Here is a 26371-nt window from a genome sequence, read left to right as displayed (position 1 = left end):
GTGACAGAGTAGAACTGCCACATAGGGTTTTCTAGGTCTTTCTCCTGTGAAGCTGTTGGGTGGGGTGGAACCACCACCCTTTCAGTTAGCAGTTGATTGCTTAACCATTGTGCCACCAGGACTCCTCCATAGATATCAACTACCTTCATTCTTACCTTTCAGTAAAGAAAGCTATTCAGATGTTGTAAGTATTCTACCATTTTTGAGCTCAGTAGATTGTTCTGTTAACGTTAGGTGTCGTCAGGTTGGTTCTGATTCACAGCGACCCTATGTACAACAGAATGAAACACTACCTGGTCCTGCGCCACCCTCGCAGTCTTTGCTATGCTTGAACCCATTGTTACAGCCGTTGTGTCAATCCCACTGTCTATCTAATTTTTTTTGCAAAGGGCTTATATGGCTTACACACAGGGTGTGTGGAGTGGGGTATGGGCCCCAGGTCTGACCTCACTGGGCACTCTGCCCTGACACCATACAGCTGTTCTCTGCTCTGCGTCCACCTCAAACCTGGCACGCTGGGTGAGAGAACCACGCTACCCAGAATGGGCCCTCCGTGTTTGTGGGGGTCACACCTCCTGCCCTGGCGAGATACTTGAGGGGGGCCAGTGGCCAGTAGTCCTGGCCTATTGTCAAGGTGGCCACGGTGCTGTCCCCACCAAGGACATCCCCCCAGGACACCCACGCTGTCAGGCACCAAGTGTGAGGAGCTGGTGTTGGGAAGCTTGATGCTGCTCGGGTGGATGCTGAGACGTCTTACACAGCTAAGAAAAATGAAATAGAATTGTAACAGAGCTACTTGCAATCCAAGTCAGATTGCTCAGGGAGATCTCAATGGATTCCCACTCCTTCCTACAATAGGTGCTAGAATTGCAAGAACATGGCTCACTGGTGAGCAATACAGAGTAGCCTCCCTCTCCTCCTCTAGTTACATGTGGGCGAAAGGGGGTGACAGGGCCGCTGTAGTGACTCAGACAGCTGGGCCTTGGGTGGGGGTGGGTGGGGAGGTGAGCAAGCTCTTTGCACCTGGTTGCCCGGTATGGGTGAGGGGCAAGTGACTGAGGAAGGCAAGAAGAGAACCATACCCTGTCCTCATGAGGGGCCACCACGTAGTATCACACTGCTTAAGGGACAGGGCTATGTGGATGCAGGTAAGTGAGAAAGTACAGAATATGCCTTTAAAGTCTGTGGGTCAGTTTTCTTTTCTTATGGGGCATCTCTGAATCTGGCAGCCCAGGGGTAATATGAGGAACTCATGCAGGTAACTCATGGGTAACTCATTCATGGATAGCTCAGATGGTAATTCATGGGTAACTCAGATGAGTAACTCAAGTATGGGTAGCTCAAATGGATAGCTCAGATAGGGCGATTCATATATATGGCTATACAGGTAACTCAGATAGGTAGCTCGCAGGTAACTCAGATATGGGCAACTCATACAGTTAACTCAGATGTGGGTAACTCAGGTGTGAGTAACTCAGATATGGGTAACTTATATGGGTAGCTCAGATATGGATAACTCATGGCTAGCTTAGGTTAGGGTAGCTCAGGCATGGACAGCTCAGATATGGAGAGCTCAGGGTAACTTCAGTCCCCAGCTCTCTTTTACTGGTTAAAGACAATTGTCCTGTAAGGAGGCTGATGGAAATGAAGGGAGTAAAAATAAAGAACAGGAAGAAGGTGTGTTGGGACACAGAGGGAGTGATGCGGTGAGAAGTCAGCCACGATGACAGAATGTGGATGTGGCGACCAGGGAGCAAGCTGCCGGGAGCAGAGACACTGTGTGACCCTCCACCCGGGCTGGTAGCCTGCTTGTTCCCTACGACCTGCAGGTGGCCATCTTCCAATCATGACAGCTGACACTTATTATAACAAACTCATGTGTAGGAGAGGTTAAACATGGCTCATTGCTCTCAATGTATTCTGGCCAGGGCAGTGTCTGGTCTGTTCTGGAAGCATTTCCATCAATCTCAGAGCAGTAGTATCCGCCACCTTGAAGAGGTCAGGCTGCCTTTCTCTGAAGCTGTGGCTTATCCAGAACAAACTGCGCGTGAAGACTGGACTAGATAAATATTTCTAATAGGATCTAATTAGTAGAAGCATGTGGTAAGTTCATTCTAAATTAGCCTTACCTATTTATGAAAGAAGCGAAGCAAGAAGCAGGTCTGGTAGCGCTTTGTTAGTGGTTTGTTCAACTTACTCCACGGATATTAGTAGAATTGCGTACCGCTAAAATCACCCTCTAATTCAGTCGTCATCCATTGAGCTGGCCTTTTTTCTCAATTAACTGGAGTTAATGAGTTTTGAATGCCCAGGAAACTTGTGTCACAAGAGACTTTGTTGGCAGTTTCGGGCTGAGGCCGCATCCCAGGGCCCTTTCCCCACTGCTTCCACATGTACCTTTGCTGAGTGTGGGGGGTGGAGGCTGTGTCTGGTGAGTCAGGGTTTCTGTGCTGTGTCCAGAGGCTTTGGGCCCTGTGTCGTCACCAGGAACACCTAGACACATGACTAGGACTCCCGGGCGAAGCCGCCAGGGAACAGTATGGACCAGTTGCCTGAGTTCTGGCTCCTTCTGGTGTGTCCCCAGGAGAATTCCAGGGCACCACACCTGCTGTTCAGAAGATCCCAGGCCCAAAGTCCTGGATTTTCTCAGGAGGAAGAACTAGGGACTTCAGCAAGAGATTCCAGCCTGTTTCAGATCTGGGAAGACCACTGATCTTTGGGGATGATCTCATCTCTTGGATTTTTATTTGTTCCTGTTCCATCTTTGCTTTTTTTCTACTTTCTCATTCCATTGTGGAGTCCCTGTGCAAACAGTGAAGGTGCTCAGCTGCTGACCGAAAGGTTGGAGGCTCGCGTCCACTCAGAAGTATCTCAGAAGAAAGGCCTGGCGATCTGCTTCTCAAAAAGCAACCACTAAAAACCCTATGGAGCACAGTTCTGTGACACACGTGGAGTCGCTGCGAGTCAGAGTTGACATGCTGGCAACTGGAAGAACAGAAAACATTTCATTGTAACTGCAAGTCCCAAATAAACCTTCTCGAATCACACTCTGCACATGTGCTCCCTTGCTGAGAAACACCCGGGGCTCCCCATTTTCCAAGTTACATAGTGTGGTATTCAGAACCCTCTGTGACTGGGTCCCAGCTGTCACCCCCAACCTGCTACCTCTCCTTCACCGAAGAGCTGATTCTGGTGACTCTACGTGCTGACAATAAATATTACGTGTAATCTGCCCTCTGGCTTCTGCGGCTGCTGGCTGGCATGATCCAACACCCTCCAGCCTCTCTCATTTGAGTCCTGCCTGGCCTTTCAGGCTGCTGGGCCCAGTGTGGGATCAGGGCTAGAATCTTAAGCCAGTCGTCAGTCTGGATGCTTTTTTCCAATAAGCGGTTTGAAAATGTGACTGTAGCCATAGCTATGCTCTGAAACTCCCAAATACCTTTGATAACTAATATTTTCTTTTTTAACTGTTGGAATACTATATACATACAGAAGAGTACATTATCATAAGGGTATAGCTCAGTGATTATAATAGACAGCCAATCTGTTTCATCTCCCCTAAGACCAAGAAACAGAACGTACCAGCCAGACCCCAACAACTTCCTTCGTGAATCCTCCCCTAAGCACTACCCTCTTCCACCTCTCCGAAAGTTACCGCCTTTCTGTTTTAGTTTTACCTGTTTTGAACTTTATATAAATGGAATTATGCGGTATGTAATCTTTTGTGTTTGTTGACTTTTACTCCAAATTATGTTGCTGTGTGTAGTTACCACTTCATTTCTATTTATGACTCGCCCACATCTGACTTTTTATTCTTTTACTGATGACACTTGAAATTTCCTTGGTTTTTTTTGGGGGGGGCGGTGATTGAGAATAATGCTGCCATGAGCATTCTTTACTTGTTTTTTGGTGAACTTATATATGAATTTTTGTCTGTGCATAGCTAGGTGTGTAACTTTTCGATCATTGTCGGCGTTGCTGTTCGCTGTCGCCGAGTTGGTTCTGCCTCACAGCGACCCCGTGCACAACAGGACAAATGCCGCCCGGTCCTGTGCCGTCCCCATGATCAGTTGCAGACTGGACTGTTGTGATCCATAGGGTTTTAGACGGCAGTGCGAACCCACCAGCCGCTCTGCAGGAGAAAGACGTGGCAGTCTGCATCTGATTTTTTCAGAAGTAGATCACCAGGCCTTTCTTCCTAGTCTGTCTTGGTCTGGGAGCTCTGCTGAAACCTGTTCAGCATTATAGCAACACACAAGACTCTACTGAGAAACAGGCAGTGGCTGGGTATGAGGTGCCTTGGCCGGGAATTGAACTCAGGTCTCCCAAATGGCGAGAATTGCACCACTGAACCACCACTGTCCCCATTTCCCAATCATGGCGTAGGGAATGTGTTCACCTTTACAGTTAATGTGAGACAGTTTTCTGATGAGGCTGTAAGGATTCCCCACCTACCGGCAGCTAGGGAGCGTTCTCATTGCCCAGAGACTTGCTTACACTTGGAATTGTTTGTCTTTCTACTTTTAGTGCTTTGAGACTGGGTGGTAGTATCCCATTGTGTTTCAGTTTACATTTCCTCGGCACTAATGAGGTCAAACACCTCTTCATGTTGATTTGCCATTTGGAGATCCACTTTGGTGAAACTCCTTTCCAATCCATTGCCCCTTTTTCTATTGTCTTCCCTTCTGATCCGAAGGGGTTCTTCATATATTCCGGATACTAGTCTTTTGCCGGGTGTTTGTATTGCAACTGTTTTCTCCCACCCCAAAGCTGTTTTTTACTCCCTTTAGCTTAAACCACTGCTGCTGAGTCAATTCCAACTCGTAGCTGTCCTATAGGATAGAGTAGAGCTGTCCCATAGGGTTTCCATGGCTGTAAATACTTCACGGATGCAGACTGCCACATCTTTCTCCTGCAGAGCGGCTGGTGGGTTCGCACTGCCAACCTTTCGATTAGCAGCTGAGCGCTTTAACCACTGCATCACCGGGGCTCCCTCTCTTTAGCGTACTTTTCTTAATTTTGAGAACTAATCTAATTTATGAGTTTCTAGAATTTCTTCACGGTTGTTACTTTTTTTGTCGTTTAAAAAACATCACAAACACCAAGGACATTGATTTGAGTTCAGCGGTGTCTCCTTTATTGTTTTGCTTTTCACATTTAAACCTACAGTAGGAAGCGTTATTGTACTGTGTTGGGCATCATTGCTTTCCCTACAGGGCAGCACTTGCCTCACCAGCATCTGTTGAAGAGACTGTCCTTCACACTGCCCTGCTGTGCTGCCGTGGGATGTTTCTGGACTCTGTTGTTTCGTTGGCCTCTTATCTTTCCTCTTTCTCTCTCCAGTTTGCCAAATCCACCCTGTCTTAATGACTATAACTTGTATAAGTTACAGGTAGCTGCTAGAGTGTAGCTGATAGCATGCTTTCTCCCGCTTGTCATCGGTCAAAATCGCCTTGGCTATTCCTGGCCCTTTGCAGTTCTGTTAGGGCTCAGCCTGTCAGTTTCCACCAGTAAGCCTCCTGGGATTCTTAAAAAATAATTTAGTTTATTTGTTGTTGTTGAAAATGTACATAGCAGAACATACGCAAACTCAACCATTTCTACATGTACGATTCAGTGACATTGATTACATTCTTCAAGTTGTGCACCCATTCTGGCCCTCCTTTTCTGAATTATTCCTCCATCATTAACAAAAACTCACTGCCTCCTAAATTTCCTTTCGAATTCTTCGAGTTGCTATTGTCAGTTCGATCCCATATAGTTTTTAAAAAGAGCACAATGCTCAAGGCAGACATTCTTTACAAATTAAGCTAACTCACTATTTGGTTTTAAGAAGACTTTGTGGAGTATTTTTGGTTTAAGATTTAAAGCTTTCCTCAGGGCAATAGTTTCGGTTGTTCATCCAGCCTTAGTGGCTCCAAAAGTTCTGAATTCCGTTAGAATTTGAATTTCTGTTCTAAAATTTTCCCCCTTTTGATCAACATTCATCTATAGAATCTTTGATCAAAACATTCAGCAAATGGTAGCTGGGCCTTACTGAGATTTTTATTGGGAGTGTATTGATCCATTTAGGGAGAAGCGAAATCTTTACAGTACTAAATATTCCAATCAATGAATGTGCTAAGTGCGTCTGTGTTTTTAGGCTCCTGTCTTTTCTCTCAATATTTTATAAAGTTTTCTGGATAGACATCTCGAAGGTATTTAATTGGGGAGGGGGAGGTGATGTTATAAACGGCATCTTTTCCAAAGTTTTATTTTCCAGCTATTTTTGCTGGTATGTAGAAATATAATTGAACTTTGGTTATTGATTTTGATCCACCCAGTGATAATAAATGTACCCACTCTAATAGTTTATTTTTAGGTTCTGTTGGATTTCCTATGTTCACAATTGTATCATCTATTAATAGTTTTTTTTCTAATATGTTTGCCTTTTATGTGTTTTCTTGCCTTTTTCTGCGGTTTAGAATTTCCAATCCCATTTTGGACAGAGGTGTCGATAGCAGGTATTTTTGTTTTCGTCTCAATCTCGGTAGGAAAACTTTCAACATTTCGCCTTTAAATATGATGCTAATTATAGTAAGGTAATAATATATATTTTTAATATTTATCAGATCAGAAAAGTTCTGTCCTATTTTTTGGTTTTTAATGGTTTTAATCACAAATAGATGTTGAATTTTAATCAGATGCTTTTTCTTCAAATATTGAGATGATCATGTGATTTTTCTTCCTTGTTCTGTTAATGTGAATTTAATTTGTTTTCAAATGTTAAATCAAACTTACATTTCAAGATGAACAAACTTGGCTTATGGTGTATTTTTGGTATGTAATGCTTTATTTGGTTTGTTAATAAGTTGCTTAGGGATTTTGCATCTGTATGTATGAAAGAGCTTGGCCATTAATTTTAATTTCTCTATCATGGCCTTGTCAGGTTTGGAGGTTGTGGTTTTGCTGGCCTTTTAAACAAGTTAGGAAGCTCTCGTTTTCTCTTCTTTGAAATAGTTGGTATAAGATTAGTAGTATTTCTCCTTTAAATGTTTGGTAGAATTCACCAGTGAAGGCATCTAGACCTTGGGTTTTCTTGTTGGGACGATTTCAAATTCAGGGACTGTTAAGATTTTCTTTTTTTTCATGGTTTACGTACGATAACTTTGTTGTTATTGTTTTTGTACGTTTGTTCTTTTAAAGACTGTCCATTTTATCTAAACTGTTAAATGTATTTGTATAACATTGTTCATGTTGTCGTTAGGTGCCGTCGAGTTGGTTCTGACTCATAGTGACCTATGAACAGCGAAACGAAACATCGCCTTGTCCTGTGCCATCCTCACAATCGTTGCTACGCTTGAGCCCATTGTTGCAGCCACTGTGTCAGCCCATCTCATGGAGGGTCTTCTTTTTTGCTGACCCTCTACTTTACGAAGCATGATGTCCTTCTCCAGGGACTGGTTCCCCCTGTTAACATGTCCAAAGTACGTGAGATGAAGTCTCTCCATCCTCCTACTAAGGAGCATGCTGGCTGTTCTTCTTCCAAGACAGGTTTGTTCATTCTTCTGGCAGTCCATGGTATATTCAGTATTCTTTGCCAACACCATAATTCAAAGGCATTAATTCTTCTTTGGTCTTTCTTATTCATTGTACAGCTTTCAGATGCATATGAGGCAATTGAATACTATGGCTTGGGTCAGGTGCGCCTTAGTCCTCAAGGTGACATTTTTGCCAGTTAACACTTTTAAAGAGGTCTTCTGTAGTAGATTTGCCCAATGCAATATGTCGTTTGATTTCTTGACTGCTGCTTCCACAGGCATTAACTATGGATCCAAGTAAAATGAAATCCTTGACAATTTCAGTCTTTTCTCCATTTATCATGATGTTGCTTACTGGCCTAGTCATGAGGACTTTGTTTTCCTTATGTTGGGGTGTAATCCATACTGAAGGTTGTAGTCTTTGATCTTCATCAGTAAGTGCTTCAAGTCCTCTTTGCTTTCCTGATGTTAAATTATGAAGTATCTCCTTGTTCTTTTTGAAAGACTGTTTCTTGGTCTATGTACAGGTTCCACATGAACACAATTAAGCGTTCTGAAATTCCCGTTCTTTGCAATGTTATCCATAATTTGTTATGATCCACACAGTCAAATGCCTTTGCATAGTTAATAAAATGCAGGTGAATATCTTTCTGATATTCTCTGCTTTCAGCCAAGATCCATCTGTCAGCAGCAGTGATACCCCTTATTCCACATCCTCTTCTGAATCCGGCTCAAATTTCTGGCAGTTCCCTGTGGATGTACTGTTGCAACTGGTATTTTTATTATCTTTATGATCATTAATTGTTTCTCATTGATCACTCGTGGTATTTATCCTGTTTTTCTTGATCTGTCTCATCAAGGGTTTATCAATTTTATTAGTCATTTGAGTGAAGCAACATTTTGCTTTATTAATTCTGTACTGTATGTTTTCTTTTCCAATAATTACTCTTTTTATACTTATTACCTCCTCCTTTCTTTGGGTTTACTTTGCTGTTCTTGTCTTAACTCCTTGAGTTGTAGGTAGGGAAAAAATTATTATTATTATTTTTTGTAAGTAGGTAGGTAGATGATAGATGGATGATAATTGGTTTTATCCTTCTACTCTAATGCATATTTAGGGCTATAAATTTAGATGCATTCTATAAATTTAGATATGTGTGCCTTCATTATTATTCAGTTCAAAGTACTTATTAATTCCCATTGTTATTTTTATTTTGAGCCATGGGCTTTTCAGAAATAAATTTCTTGATTTTCAAACATTTGATGGCTTTCTTTCTACCTCATTATTGATTTCTAGCTTTATTTCATTGAAATTTACTGAAAATTGCTTTATGACCCTGTGTAAAGTCAGTTTTTGTAAATGGCTCATACACGGTTTGAAATAATGTGTATCCTGCAGCTGTTGGAGGTAGTGTGCTCTATACACCAATATCCAACCAGCCAACCAACTCAGCTGACATCGAATCAACTCTGACACATGGCAACCCCGTGAGTGTCAGAGTAGAGCTGTGCTTCGTAGGGTTTTCAGTGGCTAACTTTTCAGAAGTAGATGGCCAGGCTTTCTTCTGCGGCACCTCTGGAGGGACTTGAACCTCCGGCTTTTGGGTTAGCACTCAAATGTGTTAACTGCACCACCCAGGGACTCCATATATCTAGATATGAATTATTAATCATATTGTTCAAATTTTGCATATCCTTACTGATGTTTATCTTTTTCTCTCAGTTCCTGAGAGAATTGTATGGGAATCTTCCCAATTGTGTATTTGTCTATTTCTCTTTTTTGTTTTGTCAATTATTGAAGCATATTTTTGGATGCTGTTTTATTAGGCATATATAAATTGAAAATTACTATCTTCACAGTGAGTTTAGCCTTTTATTATTATGAAATGTTCTTTTTCTATGGATTCTTTTGATGTTTAAATCTCCTTTGTGTGATATTAGTATAGCTATACCAGCTCTTTTGTACTTTTTACTTGTTCATCTCTCATTTTTAACCTTCCTTCATTACTTTATTATAGATGTGTCTTTTGTGTAAAGACAGAGTTAGGTTTTGTACATTTTTTCAGTCTAACAATTTTTGTTTTTTTAGCAGAAATGTTTAATTTACTTGCATTTATTTTAATTAATAATATATTTGCATTTAAAATCAAACATCTTACTATTTGCTGTTTGTATTCTTTTTACTTTCCTTTTATACCTTGGCTGTAAAATAAAGGCATTTTTTTCTTTTTTTCCATTTTCCCCCTTCTTCATATCTTGGTATTTATGTATTTTTTCCTGTAATTTTTAGCAGCTATTGTGATGATTATAACATACACATTTGCCTTGTGGGAGTTGTTAGTTGCTGTTGAGTTGATTCGCGCTCAGGCTGACTTTGTACACAACAGAACAAGACATTGCCTCGTCCTGTGCCACCTTCATGATCTTTGATATGTTTGAGTTTGTTGTTGCGGCTGTTGTGTCATTCTATCTTCTGGAGCATTTCCCTTGTTTTCTCTGATTTTATGATGTCCTTTTCTAGCAGTTAGTCTTTCCAGATTGTGTGTCCAAAGTAATCAAGACAGCGTCTCACTGTCCTCACTTCTAAGGAGCATTCTGACTGTACTTCTTCCGGGACAGATTTGTTCTTCTGGCAGTCCACGGTATAGTCGATATTCTTTGCTAACACTACAATTCAAATGGATCAGTTCTTCGATCTTCCTTGTTCATTGTCCAGCTTTCACATGCATATGAGGCGATAGAAGATACCATGGCTTGGGTCAGGTACACCTGAGCCCTCAAAGTGACATCTTTACTTTTTAACACTTTAAAAAGAGGTCTTTTGCAGAAAATTTGCCCAATACAATAAGTCTTTTAATTTCTCTACTGCTGTTTTCATGGGCATTGATTTTGATCCAAATCGAATGAAATCCTTGGCAACTTCAATTTCTTTGTCATTTATCATGATGTTGCTTATTGGACTAGTGGTGAGGATTTTTGTTTTCTTCACATTCATACTGAAGGCTGTAGGCTTAGACCTTCATCAGTAACTTTATTTTTGGCAAGCAAGGTTGTGTCATCTGCATATCACAAGTTGTTACTGAGTCTTCCTACAACCTTGATGCTGCATTCTTCTTCATATAGTCTAGTTTATCAGATTATTTGCCCAGCATACAGGTTGAACAAGTAAGGCAAAAGGATACCACCCTGCCTCACACCTTTTGTGATTTAAACCATGCAGTATCCCCTTGTTCTGTTCAAAAGACTGCCTCTTGATCCCAGTTAGAGGTTTCAAATGAGCACAATTAAATGTTCTAGAATTCCCATGCTTCGCAGTGTTATCCATAATTTGTTATAATCCACACAGTCAAATGTCTTCACATAGTCAATAAAACACAGGTAAACATCAATCTGGTATTCTCTGCTTCCCACCAAGATCCTTCTGACATCAGCAATGCCTGTAGATATACAGTAAAGGTTTGTATATTTATCTTGCATCCTGTGACATTGCCAAACTCGTGTTAGTTATAGTAGCTCGTTTTATAGATTCCACCAGAATTCTATATAGTCACTCCTGATGTCTGAGAATAAATACAGTTTTACTTATTTCATTGCCATAAAAAACAAAAAACCATTGCCATCTGTGATGGTTAAGGTTGTGCATCAGCTTATCTGGGCAGTGATTCTCAGTGGTTTGGCAGTTATGATGTAGTTTGGCAGTTATGTAATGATGTAATCATCCTCACCTGATGAAGTTAACCCAGCTGTAACTGAAGAGCCTGTGTCTGAAATATCGCCTGGGGCAGCATCTGTGTCATCACTTGGAGAGATGTTTGAGTCATTCCCAGGGGCATCACCTGAGGCAGATGCCTTACAAGACATTGCTGAATGTTCTCAAAATACATCCCCCCCACCACCAGTTTTTGCTTCCAGATCTATAGCTAGACTTAAGTCCCAGCAAGCCCCAAAAGGTGAATTACAAAGTGTGACCCAGTAGGAGGTATGATACTCTCCAAAAGAACTGCTTGACTTTTCTAATATGTACAGACAGAAACCTGGGGAATTTGTGTGTAAATGGCTCTAAACGGTGTGAGATAATCGTGCAAGGAACATGAAGTTGGATCAGTCTGAGTTTATTGATATGGGCTTACTAAGCACAGATTCTTCATTGAATGTTCCAGCTTAAGAGATTATGAAAGGATCTAATAGTTTATTTGGCTGTTTCACTGAAGCATGGATTACATAGTGACCTACACTAAATCAAGTTGAAGTACCAGATCTGTCTTGGTGCACTGTAGAAGAAGGTATCCAAAGGCTTAGGGAAATTGGCATGTTAGAGTAAATTTGTCAAGTTAGAACCACAGATCCACACACGGAGTGTCCAGAGGACAATATTTGACAACAATGATAAGGCACAAATTTGTGGAGGAAGCCCCAGCATCCTTGAAGACCGCTGTGATTGCTATTTTATGTAAGAAAAATTTGACAGTGGGAGCTGCCCTAACTGAATTAAGACACCTAACTACAATGGGGCTGATTGGACCATGTAGTGTTAGGGGCTAAGTGGCGGCACTCAATCTTGAAAGAAAAGGTGGGCGTGGTTACTGTAATGGACAGCGGAGTCAGAGCAGTACTCAGGATAGTCTGACTTGTATGGACTTATGGCAACTTAATCATGGTGCCCCAGGAGTGAAATGGATGGAAAATCTACTAAATATTTATTTGGTCTATGCAAGTAGAAGAATTCTAGGTCAAGTGAATGTTAGTCTAACTCAAATTGCCAAGAAAAATTCAGGCACCTTCCACCTCAGTGGAATTTCTAGGGTCCAGTGGTGTGGGGCATGTCAAGTTGTTCCTTCTAAAGAGAAGGATAAGCTATTGCATCTGGCCCTTTTCACAACTGAAAAGGAGGCACAATGCCTGGTGGTCCTCTTTGGATTTTGGAGGTAACATATCCCTCATTTGGGTTTGCTACTCTGACCTATTTGTCAAGAGACTCGAAAAGCTGCTCGTTTTGAGTAGGGCCCAGAACAACAGAAGGCTCTGCAACAGTTAAGGCTGCTCTGAGCCACTCTGCCACTTGGGCCATATTATCCAGCTGATCCAATGGTGCTTGTACTGTCAGGGGCAGATAGAGATGCTGTTTAGAGTCTTTGGCAGGCCACTATTGGTGAATCACAGCACAGAACCCTAGGATTTTGGAGCAAAGCCCAGCAATCCTCTGCAGATAACTACTCTTCTTTTGAGAAACAGTTTTGGCTTGTAATTGGGCCTTAGTAGAGACTGAACTCTTAATCATGGGACACCAAGTCATCATGTGGTCTGAGCTGCCCGCTATCAGCTGGGTGTTGTCTGACCCACAAAACCATAAAGTTGGACATCACAATAGCACTCCATCATTAAATGTGGTATATATGAAATCGGGCCAGAGCAGGACCTGAAGACGCAAGTAAGTTGCATGAGGAAGTGGCCCAAATGCCTGTTTGTGATCTCCATTCATGTCACAATATCTGCCTTCTCCCAGTCTGTGCCCATGACCTCATAGAGAGTACCTTATGACCATTTGACTGAGGAAGAGAAAACTTGTGCCTGTTTTACAGGTGGTTCTGCGTGATATGCAGTCACCATTCGAAAGTGGACAGCGGCAGCACTGCAGCCCCTTTCTGAGATCTCCCTGAAGGACAGTGGTGAAGGAAGATCTTCCCAATGGGCAGAACTTCAAGCAGCGCACCTAGTTGTTCACTTTGCACGGGAGGAGAAATGGCCAGATGTACAACTGTATACTAATTCATGGGTTGTGGCCAATGGTTTGGCTGGATGATCAGGGACTTGGAATGAATATGATTGGAAAATTGGTGACATGAGGTATGGGGAAGAGGTATGTGGATAGACCTGTCTGAACAGACCAAAGAAGTGAAGATATTTGTGTCTCATGTGAATACTCACCAAAAGGTGACCTTGGCAGAGGAGGATTTTAACAATCAAATGGATAGGATGACGTGTTCTGTGGAAAGGAGTCATCATCTTTCCCCAGTCACTCCTGTCATTGACCAATGGGCTCATGAACAAAGTGGCCATGGTGGCAGGGATGGAGGTTATGCATGGGTTCAGCAACATGGACTTCCACTCACTAAGGCTGACTCGGCTACAACTACTCTTGAACGTCCAGGCTGCCAGCAGCAGAGACCAACGTTGAGTCCCCAGTATGCCACCATTCCTCGAGGTGATCAGCGAGCAGCCTGGTGGCAGGTCAATTACATTGGACCGCTTCCATTATGGAAATGGCAGCATTTTGTTCTTACTAGAATAGACACTTATTCTGGATACATATTTGCCTTCCCTACATGTGATGCTTCTGCCAAAACTACCATCTGTGAGCTTACGGAATGCCTTATCCACATCATGGTGTCCCACACATTATTGCCTCAGATCAAGGAACACAATCAACAGTAAGTAAAGTGCGGCAGTGGGCCCCTGCTCATGGAATTCACTGGTCTTACTATGATGTTCCTCGTCATCCTGAAGCAGCTGGCTTGATAGAATGATTGGCCTTCTAAAGACACATTTACGGTGCCATCTAAGTGGCAATAACCTACAGAGTTGGGGCAGTGTTCTCCAGGAGACTGTATATGCTCTAAACCAATGTCCATTACATAGTGCTCTTTCTCCCATTGTCAGGATTCATGGATCCAGGAATCAAGGGGTAGAAATGGGAGGGGCACCACTCACTATTACCCTAATAATCCACTGGAAAAATTTTTGCTCCCTGTCTTCACAAACCTATGATCTGCAAGTCTAGAGGTCTTTGTTCTAAAGGGAAGTATGCTCCCACCAGGAGATACAACACTGATTCCATTGAACTGGAAGTTAAGAATGCCCCCCGGCCACTTTGGGCTCCTCATGCCTCTAGTTAAACAGGCAAAGAAGGGAGTTAATATATTGGCTGTTGTGACTGATCCTGATTACCAAGGGGAAATCAGATTGATATTACGTTATGGAGGTAAAGAAGATTATGTCTGGAATACAGGAGATCCTTTAGGATGTCTCTTAGTACTACTGTGCCCTGTGATTTAAAGTCAGTGGAAAACTACAGCAACCCAGTTCTGACATAACTGCTAATGGCCCAGACCCTTCAGGAATGAAGGTTTGGGTCACCCCACCAGGCAAAGAACCACGACTTGCTGAGGTGCTTGCTGAGGTTAAAGGGAATAAAGAATGAGTGGTGGAAGAAGGTAGCTCTAAATACCAATTATGACCACGTGGCCAGTTGTGGAAATGTGGACTATAATTGTCATATTTCTTATATGTGTACAGCAAGTATTTTTGTTTTCTTCACTTATAAAATATTAGATATAAATAGGGCTAGTGTGTTTTCGGTTGCACTCATGTTAGTTGTATCATATTATGGGCAAGTATGGCTTTATAATTACCTTTATTTCAGGATTATGTATGGTATAAGGAGATTTCTATAGGTGCAAAGTTGACAAGGGTCAGACTGTGAGGGTTAAGGTTGTGTGTCAACTTGCCTTGGCCATGATTCTCAGTGGTTTGGTGGTTGATCTAGTTTGGCAGTTATGTAATGATGCACTGACCTCTATGATGAGATCTGATATAATGTCATTACCTCAATGATGAGACCTGCAATGAGCAGCCAATCAGTTGAAAGGGAGTTTCCTTGAGGGTGTGACCTGCATCCAATATATATGGATTTTCTGACAAAGCTCTGGCTTTTGCTTGCTCTGGATTCTGCATCCAGCTCATCGTCATCTGACCTCTGGTCCTTGGGACTTGAGCCAGCAGCCTGCCATCTGATCTGACAATCTTGGGTTCATCAGTCCTTGCAGCTGCGTGAGTTAGGAGAAGCCTCCAGCCTGATGCCTGACCCACAGACTTGAGACTTCCCAGCCTTTACACCCATGTGAGCCATTTCCTTGGTATCAATCTTTGTGTATGTGTGTATGTATACATGCTTCACTAGTTTTGCTTCTCTGGAGAACCAAGCCCAAGGTACCATTGACTCCATTCTGACTCATAGTGACCCCGTGTTTTACACAGCAGAACTGAGCCCCGTAGGGTTTTCTTGGGTGTAATCTTTATGTAAGAAGATCTCCACACTTTTCTCCTGCAGTGCTGCTTGGTAGTTTCGAACCGCCAGCCTTTCATTTAGCAGCCGAGCACTTAATCATGTGTGCCAACAGGTACTTTCATTCTGATCTAGATGCCTTTTATTTCTTTGTCTTGTGTGATTGAAGTGGCTAGATCCTCCGGTGTAAGTGATGAAAGTGGACATCCCTGGCTGTTCCCCATCTTTACTCTTAAAGATCTTTCACCATTATGTATGATGTTAACTGTTGTTTATTCATAGATGTCCTTCATCAGGTTCTTCTGTTTCTGGTTTGTTTGGAACTTTTGTCAGGAGTTGTTGAATTTTGTCACATGCTGTTTCTGAATCCATTTATATGGCCACATGGTATTCTTCTTTGGTTTGTTAAGCCAGCCCTGCATTCCTTTGATGAACCCTACTTGACTATGATGTAGTATCCTTTTAATATATTGTTGGATTAGATTTGCTAAAGTTTTTGGTTATGATTTTTGCATATACGGTCATGGTGGATATTGATTGGTCTGTAGTTTCTATTTCCGGTCATGTCCTCTCTATGAGTATCTTTGTAATGCTAGCCACATAGAAAGAGTTAGGAAGTGTTCGCTCTTCTTCAATTTTTTAGAAGAGTGTGTGCAGTTTTGGCATTATTTCTTCCTTAAATATTTGGTAGAATTAACTACTGAAACCATATAGGTCTGAAGTTTTCATTTTGGGAAACTTGAAACTATATTTTCAATATCTTTAATATATATTGGGCTGTTCAGGATATCTCTTTCTTCTTGAGCTGGCATTGTTTATTATTGTCTTTCATTCAGTGAGTTTACCCATTTCATCTCAGCTGTTGAGTTTACTAGCCTGAAGTTGTTCATAATATTCTCTTATCCTTTTCATATCCGTAGGGTCTCTAGTGATGTCTCCTTCTCATTCTTAACATTGGTAATTGTGTCTTCTCTCTTCTGTTTTCATGGTCATTCAAGCTAAAGGCTTATCTATTTTACTGATCTTCTCAAAGAATCTGATTTTGACTCATTGATTTCCATTTTTCTGTTTTCTATTTTGTTGATTTCTGCTTTGACCATTATTTCTTTTTTGTATGCTTTGAGTTCATTTTGCTCTTCTTTTCCTAGTTTCTTAAGGTGGAAGTTAAGCTCATTGATTTAAGAATTTTCTTCTTTTCTGAGTACTTCTTCAGCAGTGTGCTACAAATTCTGATATGTTGCATTTTAATTGTATTCAGTTTTAAATACTTTCTAATTCACATGTTGATTTCTTCTTTGATTCATGGATTATTTAAAAGTATGTTATTTTGTTTTAGAACACTGGGATTTTCAATGGATCTTTCTGGTACTGATTTGCAATTTTACTCCATTACCGGAGAACAAGGAGCCCTGGTGGTGCAGTGGCTACGCACGCAGCTGTTAACCAAAAGGTTGATGGTTAGGACCCACCAGCCACTCTGTGGGAGAAAGATGTGGCAGTCTGCTTTCTTAAAGATTCCCATCTTAAAGATTACAGCCTTGGAAATCCCATGGGCCAGTTCCACCCTGTCCTGTATAGTCCCTGTGAATCGCAATTGACTTGATGGCGATAGGTTGTTTTTTTTTTTTTTGTACCCAGAGAATGTATTTTATATAAGCTGAACCCTTCTGAATTAACTGAGGCTTGTTTTAAGGCTCAGAAGATGGTCTATCTTGGTAAATATCAATCAGGTCAGATCCAATTACTTGTGTATTAGGAAACTTGAAATTACCCCTCAGATCACTGAATTACTTTTTGTTCTCTGTGGATTTAATTTTGGATAGTTTCTATTGCCATGTCTTCAAGTTCACTAATCTTTTGTTCTTCAATGTCTAAGCGGCCATTAATCCCATTCAGTGTACCTTTCATCTCGTACATCGTAATTTTCATTTTTAGAAATTCTTCTTGGGTTTCTTTTATATCTTTTATGGCTTCAACTTAGCTATTTTAACATATGGGGTGCAGTTATAATAACTTTTGGTGCCCATCTCTGTAAATTCTAACGTCTCTGTCAGTTTTTTCAGTTGGTTTCAATTGATTGATTATTCTTATTATTTTATTGGCTGTGTTTCCTACCTCTTTGTATCCCGGATAATTTTTGACTGGATGGATGGTAGACATTGTGAATTTTGCCCTGTGGGGTGTTGGAAATTTTTGTGTTCCTATAATTATTCTTGATGTCTGCTTTGGGATATAGTTACTTTTAGTCAGTTTGATCTTTCCTGGTCTCACCTCTCTGATTGGTTAGGCGTGTCTGCAGCGGTGCTAACGGTAGGGCTGATTATTCTCCATTACCAAAGTAAAAGTTGCCCTGCGTGGTGCACACAGTTAAGTACCCGACTACTAGCCAAACAGTTGGCAGTTTGAACCTACCCAGAGGTGCCTCGGAAGGCTGGCCTGATGATCTGCTTCCAAAAGGTCACAGCTTTGAAAACCCTCTGGAGCAAGTTCTGTTCTGCACACTCGGGGTTGCTATGAGTCGGAATCGACTTGATGGCAGTGGGCTTGGGTTTTTTGTTTTACCTTTTGAACAATTTCATTGCCTGTGATGCGTTGAGCAAATATGCTGCAAGAGACCTCTTTTAAGTGTTGCAGAAGCAAAGATGTTACCTTGAAGACTAAGGTGTGCCTGACCCAACCATGGTGTTTTCACTCACCTCATATGCATTTTTTTTCATATGCGTGTCAAAGCTGGACAATGAATAAAGAAGATTGAAGAAGAATTGATGCCTTTGAATTATGGTGTTGGCAAAGAATATTGAATATACCATGAACTGCCAAAAGACTGAACAAATCTGTCTTGGAAGAAGTACAACCAGAATGCTCCTTAGAAGCAAGGATGGCGAGACTTTGTTTCACATATTTTGGACGCGTTATCAAGAGGGATCAGTCCCTGGAGAAGGACATCATGCTTGGTAAAGTAGAGGGTCAGTGAAAAAGAGGAAGATCCTCGATGAGATGGATTGACACAGTGGCTGCAACAATGGGCTCAAGCATAACAATGACTGTGAGGATAGTGCAGGACTGGGCTATGTTTTGTTCTGTTTTATGCCGGGTCACTCCGAGTTGGAACCAACTCAATGGCACTTGACAACAACATGATGCTGTGGAGCCCCTGGGTGGTACAAACTGAAATGCACTTGGCTGCTAATCAAAAGATTGGAGGTTCATGTCCACCCAGAGTCACCTTGGAAGAAAGGCTTGCCTTTCTCCTCCTGAAAAACCAGCCATTGAAAACCCCAAGGAGCAGTTTTACTCTGCACACCCGGGGGTCGCTATGAGTTGGAATTGACTTTATAGCAACTAACAACAGCAACAACAGTGAAGTAAGACCTTCCTGTGCCCAGTGCCCATGAATTAAATGTTTTCCCATTCTGACTGGTGGGGATAGTTCCCAGCCACGTGTGAGTGCCACACACTGTTCTGTTTTCCCTCGTTCTTTGGGTGGTTCCTTCCCCAGCCTGGGTAGGTTCCTCACTAGTCCTGTGCACCAACTAGTCCTATGGTTGACCCTCAAGGGGCCTCTTCAGGTCTCTGGTGCCTCTCTGTTCCAACCTCTCTTCTCCGGTATGTGCTCTGAGATCCTACTGGGATAGTCACAGGTGATGTTTCAGCTGAGATCTAGGACGCAGAGCCAGAAGTTCTCTCAGTGAAGCAGACGGAGTGGCTACATCCTTGCTGTGGGCCAGGCCTGTGTCCCTGGCATTTGAGTGGAGAGGGAGCAGGCTGGGGGCAGAGGGTGGACAGACTTAGGTGAGAGAGAAAAAGCATCCAAACGCTGGCCCACAGCTGTGCCAGCTCTATAGGCTCCTGTGTCCATGTTTGTCTTTCTGTTTGGAGTTTCCTCCATCCTGGTAGCTGGTGGTCAAAGTACATATCAGGGAACATACAAAGGTGATGTCCTTGCCCAGTGCACGGATTGGATGGTTGGTGTCCCTGGGCATCTGCCTGTGTATGACCTTGTCCATGACCTTGAGCCAGATGCTTGTAGATGGGGCCTGGAGTCTACAGGACCAGACTGGGTTTCAGGAGGTGGCAGTGCGAGCCTTGAAGATTTCCTTGCAACAAGTTCATGAACAGAGCCGTTCTTGTGGTGGGTCTGCAGGGGTTCGTGGGGAGGACCACTCAGGCCACAGGGCCTGGTGGGTATACCTTGGGGCCTGGTGGGCTATTCACAGGGGCCTGGTGGGCTGTCCACAGGACCTGGGAGACTATCTGCGAGGGCCTGGTGGGCTTTCTGAGAGGGCCTGGAATGTGCCTGTGGGGCCTGGGGGATGAACCATGGGGCCTGGTAGGCTCTCCGTGGGTCCTGGTTGGCTCTTCCACCATGGTAGTATCCTTCTTTGGGCCGACTATCCCTGCTTGAGGCTCTGTAGACCCAGGGTCCCCTGTAGGCCAGCAATAGGGTCTACAGACAGACGGGTGAGGGGCGGGGGAGGTTTGCCCACAAAGAAAGAGCCAGCAAGCTCAAAGGTGTAGAGCAGAGAGTTTGCAGTTGCAAATGTCTGCTTCAGTCCATCTGTTAGCTTTTCTTTTGGTGACTCCATGTGATGAGGGAGGTAATTGGGAAAGGGCTTTGCAGCTATTCATGACCAGAAATTCCATTTTCTTAAGAAAGGAATCATAGTGTGATTAGAAGCTGAGTGGAGGTGACCATGGCTGGTGAGGCAGATTGTGGGGGTGGGTGGGGGGGGGGACACGGTGAGGATGTACCTGGTGCTAGGCAGCCGCCCACTGGGCAGCCAGGCAGCACGTCCTGAGACAGTGAGCGCTGGGCTAGAGTGGGTGGCTGGAGCATGAGTCCGGCTGGTGGCGGGCTGGAGTTGGGAGCCATGACCATGGGGTTGAAGGAGGGGTGCACCTCCATTCTGGAGGAGCCGGGCAGTTGCAGGAGCGCACAAAAGTGTGGGAACAGAGGACAACCTGCCAGGATGTCCCATCCACCCCAAGGCCTACAGCTTCCCAGGCCACCCCAGTGCTAGTCCGACTCCAGAAGGATGTGGCCCCCCGCTCCAGGCCCCTATCCTTGGGCCCTTGGTCTCTCCTCCATCAGCATCATGGGCGGGGCACGGTGCAGGCCATCCACAGGGTCCTGAGTAGGGATGCTCTGTGTGGGGAGTAGCTGCTTTTCAGGCAGGCTCTGCCATGTCTCTCCTGCCTCCTGCCTGCCTTCTCCCCACCATCTCTCCCTAGTGGAGCGCTGGTCATAGTAGAAGAAGAAATAATAATGGTAACCTTAAAGACGGTCATCGGAACGGTGAGGACGATAACTGACGGAAACTATTAAACACCTAGTGGAGCCGGCTCTGCACCTGAAGGCCTCCTGTGTGGCTCTGTGTTGAATTTCATGATGACCCAGGAGGCTCTGTTGCTGTCTCTGTCTTGCAGGTGAGGATTCAGGGGCCTAGCAAGCCTCGTTGTGTATCCCCAAAGCCACACCACTGGGTAGAGTGAAGCCAGGGTGTGGAGCTGGCCGGACATGTCCCAGCCTTCTGTGACAGCTTATGTGTGTGTGTGTGTATGTGTGTGTTGAGGGGTGAAGGACAACAGTTGAGAGGCTGCAGGGTTGGTGCAGAGCCCAGCCTGAGGCCTCCGCCTCGACTGCCCTCACCCATATCTGCTTGTGGGGGGAGCCCTGCCTCCCCAGCCATGGGCGGTGCTCTCACTGGGGGCCGTGAGCCTCTTGGGACTACGGTCCTCCTGCCACAGGCCCTGTGACCTTGATTCAGTGTCTCTGTCTCTCCTCTCTGCCTCTTTTCTCCTCTGCCCCTTCCCATCTAGGCCCAAGTCTGGGAGCTCTGGGCAGTCCCTAAGACGGACACCACAGCCACCAGGCAGTATTCCCTAGGTGCCCTCAGGAGAGCAGGCTCCTCCCACAGGGCTGGTGGCCCCACTCCTCGGGGCATCTCTGCAGGTGTGTGGGTAGCCCCCCTGCTGTTCGGCTGCTCAGTGTGGGGTGCCTGCCTGCCTGCATCCCCGGGGACCCATCAGCATATCTGGGGCTTCTATGTGAGAGCGCAGTGTTAATTCACATGCCCACTGTCCTTTCCACTGGTCTCCTGCCAGGCATCCTGGCTGCTCACTCCCCCTGCCACTGGGATGCCCTTCCCACTGTCATGAGCTGCCTGAGCTGCCCCAGGCCCAGCCTCCTGGTCTTCTCTGTGTGGAGCCCCTGGGGGCTCCTGCACACATGGGGGTCTCTGTCCACAGCATCTCTCCTGTCTGACAACGCCTCGTCCAGTACCAGGAGCCTGCAGGCTGGTTCTTGGACCTCCTCCCCCATGAGGCCTGTGTTTTACCTCTACCGACCCATGCCCTCTGCCCCAGTGCCAGCGTGTTTTGGGTGGCCCTAGCTGTTCGTTGGCCTTCTTGGCTTGTAGATGGGGCCTCACATGCTGTCCTCCCATGTGTGTGTGACCTGTTTACCTGTCTGTCCTTCTCTTTTGTGAGGCCACTCAGAAGGGATTAGGATTAGGACCCACTCTACTCCAGTGTGACTTTGTTAACTGATAACACCTGCAAAGAAAAACTGTATTTCCAAACAAGTTCACATTCACTGGTGCAGGGGTTAGGGCTTCAGCATATCTTTTGGGGGGACACATCTTAACCCTTAACAATTTCCTTAAGGCTTTTGTGAAGTAGGGCTGACAAGTTGTTGTTGTTGTTAGGTGCCGTCAGGTTGGTTCTGACACATAGTGACCCTGTGCACAAAGGAACAAAGCACTACCCGGTCCTGCACCATCCTCACAATCGTTGCTGTGTTTGAGCCCGTTGTTGCGGCCACCGTGTCAATCCATCTGATTAAGGGCCTTCCTCCTTTTTCGCTGACCCTCTACTTTACCAAGCATGATGTCTTTCTCCAGAAACCGGTCCCCCCGATAATACAGTTGTCCACCTTATCTACGGGGTATACCTTCCAAGACCCCCTGTGGATGCCTGAACCCTATATATACTATGTTTTGTACAGTAAGAGTTTAACAACAATAACTAATAATAAAACAGAACAATTATAACAATATACTGTAATAAAAGTTATGTGAATGTGGTCCCCAGGCAGGACAGAGTGGGCTGTCACAAGATTTTATCATGCTACTCATTTAACATTTCTAGACTGCGGTTGACCTCGGGTAACTAAAACCATGGAAAGTGAAACCGAGAAAAGGAGGGGTGCTGTATGTCCAAAGTACGTGAGGAGAAGTCTCGCCGCCCTTGCTTCTTAGGAGCATTCTGGTTGTACTTCTTCCAAGACAGATTTGTTCATTCTCCTGGTGGTCCATGTATATTCAGTATTCTTCGCCAACGCCATGATTTAAATGCATCAGTTCTTCTTGGATCTTCCTTATTTATTGTCTAGCTTTAGAGGACCAGTAGTACCTCTAAATCTGGGGTTTGGAATCGATGCTCAGAAGCTTGCCCTTTTTCATGTGGCTCGTATGTTCCTGGTGCTGGTCCTCACCCATGGTGTCTCGGAGGTCCCAGCGCCCATCTTACAGGGTGGAATGCTGAGGCTGGGCTCTGGTGGGGCCAGGAGCAGGACTCGGTAGTTGACATAGGGCCAGAAGCCACGCTTTGGCCCTTTCCGCCACATCTCTGGGTGAGCAGCCGGTCTGCAGGCCTGGTCACTGCAGATGCTGATCCAGGCTCCCCTTTCACTGTTGGCTTCGTTTGACCCCAAGTGCTTGGTTCCCCAGGCCCTGAACAGCTGTCTTCATAAGTGGTGCCCTCTATTAACGTCCTCGTGGAGCTGCTGTTAATCACGGGAGGAGCGCATCCTGCAGCTCACAAACAGGGCTGCCCAGGGGAGCACATGGTAGAAAACATCGGTGTGTTCTGTTCCTCTCTGAGCGACAGAGTCCTTGGGCTGCGACCAGCGCAGCCCTGCGCCTGTTTGCTCAGAAATCAATCGCCAGTGTTTGCTTGAGTGAAAACAGAGTGGACCTTCCTCAAGCAAATTTGTCATTAAAAAGTCATTATCACATCAGACCAGCACCATTCCTGCACTGTACGGCTAATGACAAAACAATTTCTCTAGAAGAGACAAAGAGCCAACTTTTCCATGTGGTAGTTCTCCGTTTCCAGCCGTTGCCCGAGGACATGTGATAGGGGAGAACCTGGTGCAGGGCGTCGTGCAGAGATTTACTGATCAATAAAGGAGCCGATTACAGCTCGTTTGTGTGGGAACGCCCCTGCCCCAGAGCAGTGCCGACGCTCTGGCAGTGATAACTCTGATAATCCTGGTAACCATCTCAGGACGATAAAAGTCAATGAGAAGATATAGGATTTCAATAAAATTATGACACTCGATAAACCTGCCTGCAAAAACAAATTTTCCACAGATATGTGGCCAGTTCCAGTTGGATTTGTAACTTTAATTTCTCACTTATTGGATTTTTTTGTCATCAACTAATTGTGCCATCCATGGTGAGGTGACAACTGTGTGTCCGAGGCCGTGAGGGAGGGCAGGAGGGCGTGAAGCTTGCACAGAGGGATCGGGGCTCCAGTGTTCCACGCCCCTCACCAGAATGCAGGGACATTCCTCCGCCCCTCTCAGGGGCCTGGGAAGGGGTGGCGTCACTGGGTGGTGCAAACAGTGAATGTGCTCTGCTACTAACCAAAAGGTTGGAGGTTCGAGTCTACTCAGAGGCACCTCAGAAGAAAGTCCCGGTAATCTGCTTCTGGAACCTCAGCCACTGAAAACCCTGCAGAGCCCAGTTCTGCTCTGACACACAGAGCGTCGCCATGAGTCGGAGTCCAGTCAACGGCAGCTGGTTTCAGGCAGGGGCTGGCGGGCAGCCTCGGTGCCTTGGAGTGGCTGGGGAGTGGGCTGGATCTTCCTGAGGGCTGGGCTGGTGGTGGTGGTGGCTGGCGGGCGGCCTCAGTGCCTTGGAGTGGCTGGGGAGTGGGCTTGACCTTCCTGAGGGCGGGGCCGGTGGTGGTGGTGGCTGGCGGGCGGCCTCAGTGCCTTGGAGTGGCTGGGGAGTGGGCTTGACCTTCCTGAGGGCGGGGGTGGTGGTGGTGGCTGGCGGGCGGCCTCTGTGCGTTGGAGTGGCTGGGGAGTGGGCTTGACCTTCCTGAGGGGGGGGCGGGTGGTGGTGGTAGCTGGCGGGCCGCCTGGGTGCCTTGGAGTGGCTGGGGAGTGGGCTTGACCTTCCTGAGGGCGGGGCTGGTGGTGGTGGTGGTAGGGAGCAGCTGGGGCCAGGAGTACGCTGGCTGGGCCTCCGCTCACAGAGCAAGGGTTCCTGGTGGTCACTCAGATGCCCCTGGGTGGGCACCCTGGTGTCTTATCCCCGGGCGGTGTAACAAAGCAGGTCCATGTCAGGTTAGGAGTCTGCCCTTCCTGCTGGTGCTGACATGGGCTGACCTAGAGCCACTGGAAGTGCTGCCCTCAGAGGGACAGGCTGGGGACGCAGGAGGCTGGACCAGCCCTCTCCCAGAACGTGTCTGCCCACAAGGATGCACCTTGGACAAGGAGAGATTTGTTCCTCTGTCATGTTATGAGCATCGGTAGTTCCCAGGCCCACACACCGAGCACTTTGTCTGTGGTGACTTTTGTCTCCACAGCTGCCCTGTGAGACACATGCTGGGGCTTCCCACTGCCCAGGCATGCCAGGCCCATCAGGCTGTTCAGAGCCAATCTCAGGTCCCGTAGCATCTAAGGCCCTTCCCCCACACCCTCTGTTGCTCTGGAGCTGGGCTTCACCAGCAGTTGGCCCTAGCACTGGTCCATGTTGGGCAGGGTCCTGAGTTCTTGAGGACCCTGGGGTCCCTCCACTGATGGCTGCCCCCAAAACCACAAGCCCAGCCCCCTGTGCCTGTCCCCGTCAAGTGCCCGAGCCTCTCCCCAGCCCCGTGGTACCACCCTGGCTATCTGCTGGCCCTGACCACTCCCTCTGCCCACAGGAGCGAGACGGCATGCGGGCCATCCTGGGTTCCTATGACAGTGAGCTGACCCCAGCGGAGTACTCACCGCAGCTGACACGCCGCATCCGCGAGGCTGAAGACATGGTGCAGAAGGTACACGCCCACAGCTCCGAGATCGAGGTGAGTGAGGACCTGCGGGGGACAGACAGCCCTGTTCCCCAGGCAGACTTTCAGCAAAGCTGAGCAGGGCTAGGCACCGCTGCCTCACCCTGGCAGGTGCGCTTGTTGTCGTGTGTGTGTGTGTGTGTGTGTGTGTGTGCATGCATGCTGGTTCTGCCAACTCTGCAATCACACTCACTGAGGGGTGGCTGGGTGGCGCAGCAAGGAGCAGCCCCCACTGGGTAAAAGTCTTACATGCTCTGAGGCCTCTGCTGTACCCAGCCTAGGGGCTGGAGGGCTGGCTCTAATGCCAGAACCGCCCACCTGGCTGTGTGAACTGACTGTGTCCCCCACCACCCTCCGTCACTGAGCTTCCATATCCTTGTCTGGGCCACAGGCTGCAAGCACTTGCCGCTTGGCCAGCTCAGAGGAAGAAAGGGCTCTTTCCTCCACCGCCCTGTGGCCCCTTTGCATTGTTTGTGGGCATACCCTGCCTCATGGGCAGGCAGAGCCTTCCTGGCTTGTTGCTGCCAGCAATCATGTGCAGCCACCACAGCCTACCACGTCACACCCAGCCCTCTGCTACACACTTAATCTGATCCTCATCGAGGCCCAAGAAGTGAGCGCCATCGTTATCCTCATTCTGCCAACGAGAACACTGCGCACAGAGGGGCCCAGGCCACTGAGCCAGCAGGTGACAATGCTGGGTCTGCAGTGAGCGCTTCACCCA

At 45.9% G+C, this 26371-nt stretch overlaps 1 protein-coding gene across 8 annotated transcripts in view; it reads left to right on the top strand.

Moving 5' to 3' along the window:
* Window positions 1-26371, top strand: part of MAD1L1 (mitotic arrest deficient 1 like 1) — a 492384-nt gene that overhangs the window by 216794 nt on the left and 249219 nt on the right. For all 8 annotated transcript variants that reach the window (XM_064295955.1, XM_064295956.1, XM_064295957.1 and 5 more), the window contains one exon: window positions 25522-25662. In XM_064295955.1, the coding sequence (XP_064152025.1) occupies window positions 25522-25662 (141 nt within the window). The remainder of the gene's footprint in view (window positions 1-25521; window positions 25663-26371) is intronic.

Source organism: Loxodonta africana, chromosome 12, assembly GCF_030014295.1.
Source record: "Loxodonta africana isolate mLoxAfr1 chromosome 12, mLoxAfr1.hap2, whole genome shotgun sequence".
Lineage (NCBI taxonomy): Eukaryota > Metazoa > Chordata > Mammalia > Proboscidea > Elephantidae > Loxodonta > Loxodonta africana.
Note: the sequence above shows the minus strand (reverse complement) of the source record. Positions and strands in the feature narration are given on the sequence as shown.